The sequence below is a fragment of the Oncorhynchus mykiss genome, chromosome 6 (assembly GCF_013265735.2).
Source record: "Oncorhynchus mykiss isolate Arlee chromosome 6, USDA_OmykA_1.1, whole genome shotgun sequence".
Classification (NCBI taxonomy): domain Eukaryota; kingdom Metazoa; phylum Chordata; class Actinopteri; order Salmoniformes; family Salmonidae; genus Oncorhynchus; species Oncorhynchus mykiss.
The window spans coordinates 74,502,855-74,509,131 of record NC_048570.1 but is presented as its reverse complement, the minus strand read 5'-3'; the positions used below and the strand labels follow the sequence as shown (position 1 = coordinate 74,509,131).

Genomic DNA, 6,277 nt, shown 5'->3' with positions numbered 1-6,277 from the left:
CTCTCCTAATGATTGGCCTGTGTATATTAGCTTGTGAATGCATGCATGGGTTATCAATGAGATAGGCCAACACACTCAAGAAAAGAGAGCACAAGTTCATTGATTTTCAGCTTTTATTTCAGTAGCTACCTAGATAGCTACCAACAACACAATGCATAGTGTATACAGTTGGGGTTTTAGTTTTCAAGAGTCCTTCGTTACATTATAAAATGTTGACATTTATAACACAGTCAGTAATACATACGTATTTTGGTATCCTGACAAAGCCACCACAATATATACACATTTTAGGCACATTTCAAAAAAGGACTTTCCAAAATACATCTAGGCTTAAAAATGTACACAAACAATCAATCACATGTTGGTGGGATACAAACATAGCTTCAGTGTGTTGTGTCCACATTTGACTGATTTATTCAGTGGAATAAAAATATCTAGCTTAGAATTGGGAGGATACATCCATTCAACTCTGTCTGTGACCACCTGAACAATAACTCAAAAGTACGAGAACAGGCACTTTATGATGTAGGTTGTAACATTTTTGCCTCAAAAAATTCTCTAGCAAAAAATTATACCCAAACATAGAACTAAAAAACAATGCTCTTTAAAACCCCATCATGGGTTTATGTATATGTTTTAAAGATGTATCCTCTTTAAAGCGATCTGATACAGTATATGAGCTGTGATCAAGGCAAGAGGAGCAGTAAAACACGATGATGTAGAACAAAAAGGCAGCTAAACAGCTATAGTCTCTCCTGATATCTCCTGAAGCAACACCTGACAAACTCTAGGAGGCCCTGTGGTATGCAGGTCATAGAAACTAATCAACTCTATGAGTTTGTGAAGGTCCTTTATCCAATACAACACTTGTTTGGAATCCCCCTACATACCATTTCAGATTATAATTTTATCGATTTCAAATAGTCTACAATTTGACTCAGTTTTCCCTCACTGTTAATTCTCCAATGAATCAAGAGAGGTGTCAAGCCCAGTCGTTCCTAGAGAGAAAATGTACCCTCGGACATTTAAATCTGAACTCATCTCATGCCATCAAGTATGTAGGGCTAACTATAAATCAGTTATAGTGATGTTGAGAATCATAAATGTGACCATGGCCCTCACTCCTCCTGCCCCCATGGCCGCATGCTAGCCTTCAGCTGACAGCGCTTGTGCTTCATGGTGAGGCCGTATTCTGGGGTCATGTCCAGCGGGTGCCCAGGTTTCTCCTGGAAGCGCAGCCTTTGGAGCAGGATGGCCAAGAAGAGGTAGACCTCGTTGCGTCCGATGGCCTCACCGATGCAGCGGCGCTTGCCCATGCCGAATACGAGCACTTTCTCCCCCTCCAGCTTGTTGAGTTCTGTGCCATCAGCACTCAGGAAACGGTCAGGGTTGAATGAAGAAGGCTCCTTCCACAGCTCCCTGAAGAGCACAGAGGTAACCATTTACATTAGGTTCTTGTTATACCTGTGTAGTAACACTGTAATTACTGCAGTAACAACACTGTTGTTGCACAGTAGTTGCATAGTAATGGAGTTGAGAAGTTTTAGTTTGAAAATCCTACTCACGGGTCATGGTTGACCTGCCACTGGTTGATGAAGACACAGGTGTCCTTGGGAATGAAGTAGCCATTGAGGGATGTGTCCTTGATCGTGCTAAAAAAATATTGACAATACCAGTCAGACCATGCCATATGTGTCTATAATGTGTAACTGATATTGTGAATGTCTGTTTGGCTGATATTGTACATTTGTGTTTTGAGCAGGTGCAAGTGCAACTCACCAGTGTGGGATGGTGAACGGCAGGAAGGAAGAGTGCCGGAAGATCTCCAGGATGAAGGCTTCCAGCAGAGGTAAGTTGATTTTGTCTGAGAGACGGGGAGTGCGAATCATTCCCACCTTTTCCTCTGTTGGGATGACAATAGAGAACATTGGATATCAAAAAAGAATGGGACGGGTAGTGACAGGTCAGTAAGCCACAATATTTTGAATCATGACTCTATAGAATTACATATAGAATTGATTTATAGGATCTCTGTGGATGACTCATTTAATTTAAAGAACAGAACTATCTGTTAAAACCAGCAAGGTTCAACTTACTCAGTTCCTGATGCAGTCTTTCCTGGATCTCTGGATAAGCCACAAGGTACACAACAGCCCATGACAGAGCTGTGCTGATGGTGTCAAAACCTTGAGAGGGAGACAGAAGCCGCATTGCATAATTAAAACATCTTACAAATTTACATTTGTTCAAATGATATGGAGTGACTCAGCATAACTGTTACGTTATTTTTACTCAACTCACCTGCACCAAACAGATCATTGACAATGCCCACAATCTTCTCATCAGAAACCTGGATGTTGGCGTTCTCATCTAGTTTCCTGTCCTCACAGTGGTCAATGAGGGAGTCAGTGATGTCACGGATGTTGTCCTGAAAACAGAACAATGGACAATCAGTATCACAGACAACAAACAGCAATAGTTCAAACATGGAATGAAACATGTAACATCTTTGAAACATGATGCAATGTATTATTTACCTTGTCATAGCTTTCATAGTGCTCACTGACAATCTTCTGCACAAAGTTGTTGAAACGGTCATTGATATCCATAAACCTCTTCATGGTGCGGTTGGGCAGGTAACGAAGGATGGGAATGAAGTCTGCAGGGTTGCCGCTGCCCACCACCTGCCCAAACTCATCACTCATGTTCACCAAGCCCAACAGCTCCTGGTCATCATGGCTGTAGCGCCGGCCGAAGCACATTCCACAGATGACGTTGGCCACCGATACGACAATATGGCGGAAGGGGTCAAAGCTGCCACTGACATCCATGACGGAGGTCAGCTGTTTTACCAAGTATTCTCCCTCCTTGCAGACGTGCTCCTCCAGGGCACAGGAGTACTCTGGGGTCGTTCCCTCCAGTGTGGCGAAAGAGCGGAGGGCGCTCATAGCTAGCTTGCGGCGGGCGCGCCACACCCCAGCCTTGTCGGTGCTGAAGGCCAAGCTCTTGCCGTCGTTGATGAATTTGAAGCTGTATAGATCGGGCCTCCCGGCGAAGTCTTCCCCTTGCTTGATAAGAGCCTGGCGGACTGTCTCATTGCCACTCAGAACAACCACAGGCCGCATCCCTATTTGGATCTGGAAGACTGAGCCGTAGCGCTCGCTCATGGCAGTCAGGCTGAGGTGAGGGTTGTTGTACACCTCCAGCACATTCCCGATGATGGGAAGGGGCTTTGGTCCTGGGAGCCGTTTTAGTCCCTCTGGGATCTCTGTGTGCTTGTACTTCATGAGCATGTACACCAGGCATAGTGTTACTATGGCCACCAGCCCCTCAGACACAGAGACTGAGCCGATAATGGGTAGTATCATCAGAACCATTTTTAGATGTTTTTTTTAGTGGCTTGTGCACAATCTGTAAGAAGGAGAGGTACATGTTTTAGTGATTAATAGTGAGCGAGAAAAATACTCCAGCTGAGTAATAAACATTGCTCGATAACATTGTTAAAAAATTGCATTGGGGGAATTACGCACGAGTGATGCCATGCTGACTGCATGCTTTACGCATACAGCCCCATGTACTTTACGCATGGTGCACTCACACTTTTCACGCTTTTGCAAGCCACCTTACTCTACCAGTCTTGTACCATTAAACGTAGGCTACATAAAAGCTGTATAGTATAAAAAAATTAAAGCCCTTAACTGTTACATTGCCTACACGTACGTACATTTTTTTTGAATAGATTATACTAAAAAGAAGACTCAAGAATAAACGGTACAATATAACAGTGTATAATGCATTTTGTAGGTTGTTATATTGTATTTAAGAAAATAAGAAAAAAAACAGTACTAATATTATGTGCAAACTAGTTAATAAATGTTATTTCGAGACTTCATTCACAACAAAAAGACACCTGCTATTCCAACATATGTTTACCATTTTTATTACCTTCCGTTATGAGCCAATTGAGCCGTCTTGCAGGGAGATCGAAGAAGTTTGCAGGTGAGGTTATATTTATACAAAGCTTTTTCTCTTGCAATAGGAGAACTCCGTTTCTCTGTACTTAAAAGTAAGAATGGGAACTTCTTTTATAGAGCGCTTCTCAGCTCCATTGGCTGATGTCTGAGTGACGTAACCTCTCTCCCTCTCTTGGCTTGCCAGCAGCAGCGGCTGTCTCTGAAGGAGAGGTGTAATAAAATATCAAGCGGAAACATCAATGAGTAGTGTGTATATATATATATATATATATAGTTGAAGTCGGAAGTTTACATACACTTAGGTTTACATACACTTAGTCAATAAAACTCGTTTTTCAACCTCTCCACAAATTTCTTGTTATCAAACTATAGTTTTGGCAAGTCGGTTAAGACATTTACTTTGTGCATGACACAAGTAATTTTTCCAAAAATTGTTTACAAACAGATGATTTCACTTATAATTCACTGTATCACAATTCCAGTGGGTCAGAAGTTTACATACACTTTATTGACTGTGCTTTTAAACAGCTTGGAAAATTCCATAAGATTATGTCATGGCTTTAGAAGCTTCTGATAGGCTAATTGACATCATTTGAGTCAATTGGAGGTGTACCTGTGGATGTATTTCAAGGTCTACCTTCAAACTCAGTGCCTCTTTGCTTGACATCATGGGAAAACCAAAATAAATCAGCCCAAGACCTCAGAAAAGAAATTGTAGACCTCCACAAGTCTGGTTCATCATTGGAAGCAATTTCTAAATGCCTGAATGTACTAAGTTCATCTGTACAAACAATAGTATGCAAGTATAAACGCCATGGGACCACGTAGCCATCATACCGCTCAGGAAGGAGACGCGTTCTGTCTCCTAGAGATGAACATACTTTGGTGCGAAAAGTGCAAATCAATCCCAGAACAACAGCAAAGGACGTTGTGAAGATGCTGGAGGAAACAGGTATTAAAGTATCTATATCCACAGTAAAACAAGTCCTATATCGACATAACCTGAAAGGTCGCTCAGCAAGGAAGAAGCCACTGCTCCAAAACCACATAAAAAAGCCAGACTACGGTTTGCAACTGCACATGGGGACAAAGATCATACTTTTTGGAGAAATGTCCTCTGGTCTGATGAAACAAAAATAGAACTGTTTGGCCATAATAACCATCGTTATGTTTGGCTTGCAAGCCGAAGAACACCATCCTAAACATGAATCACGGTTGTGGCAGCATCATGTTGTGGGGGTGCTTTGCTGCATGAGGGACTGGTGCACTTCACAAAATAGATGGCATCATGAGGAAAGAAAATTATGTGGATATATTGAAGCAACATCTCAAGACATCAGTCAGGAAGTTAAAGCTTGGTCGCAAATGGGTCTTCCAAATGGACAATAACCCCAAGCATACTTCCAAAGTTGTGGCAAAATGGCTTAAGGACAACAAGTGAAGGTATTGGAGTGGCCATCACAAAGCCCTGATCTCAATCCCATAGAAAATTTGTGGGCAGAACTGAAAAAGCATGTGCGAGCAAGGAGGCCTACAAACCTGACTCAGTTACACCAACTCTGTCAGGAGGAATGGGCCAAAATTCACCCAACTTATTGTGGGAAGCTTGTGGAAGGCTACCCGAAACGTTTGAACCAAGTTAAACAATTTAAAGGCAATGCTACCAAATACTAATTGAGTGTATGTAAAATTCTGACCCACTGGGAATGTGATGAAAGGAAAAAAAGCTGAATTAATCATTCTCTCTACTACTTTTCTGACATTTCACATTCTTAAAATACAGTGGTGATCCTAACTGACCTAAAACAGGGAATTTTTACTAGGATTAAATGTCAGGAGTTTAAATGTATTTTGCTAAGGTGTATGTAAACTTCCGACTTCAACTGTATATATATATATATATATATATATATATATATATATATATATATATATATAAGCTTGCCTTTATTATAAAAAGAAACGTCTAAGGAGTAAAAAAAAAAATCTATGAGTGCATGCTTTCTCTGATATATCAGTGATGGGCCATATTGAAAAAAGATATACATACAATTTCATATAGTTTGTTATAAAAACATAACCATAGGGAAATTCAATAGGGAAATTCTCAGTAGGCTATTCCACGTTCATATGACTTTAAAACATTTTATTTATTTTTTAAACATTTTTAGATTAGATTTTAGGTTTATATCAGAATAATTGGATGAGTCTCTTTTCAGATGTTCATTAGCCTGTTGGAGGGAGTTATAAAAAAGACTATACAGAAGAAGCCAGTCAGGTAAGAGGAATACAGGACCCATTGA

The 6,277-nt window shown here is 40.8% G+C and overlaps 1 protein-coding gene across 1 annotated transcript; it reads right to left on the bottom strand.

The window, feature by feature from the left end:
• Positions 1 to 99: 99 nt before the first annotated feature.
• On the bottom strand, positions 100 to 4,088 carry LOC110526570 (cytochrome P450 1A1-like). Its single transcript, XM_021607648.2, has 7 exons — positions 3,946 to 4,088; positions 2,538 to 3,411; positions 2,302 to 2,428; positions 2,097 to 2,186; positions 1,780 to 1,903; positions 1,566 to 1,652; positions 100 to 1,419 (listed from the first exon to the last, which is right to left on the bottom strand). The coding sequence occupies exons 2-7, from the start codon at positions 3,375 to 3,377 to the stop codon at positions 1,119 to 1,121; spliced, it is 1,569 nt and encodes a 522-aa protein (XP_021463323.2). The 5' UTR covers positions 3,378 to 3,411; positions 3,946 to 4,088; the 3' UTR covers positions 100 to 1,118.
• Positions 4,089 to 6,277: the final 2,189 nt, after the last annotated feature.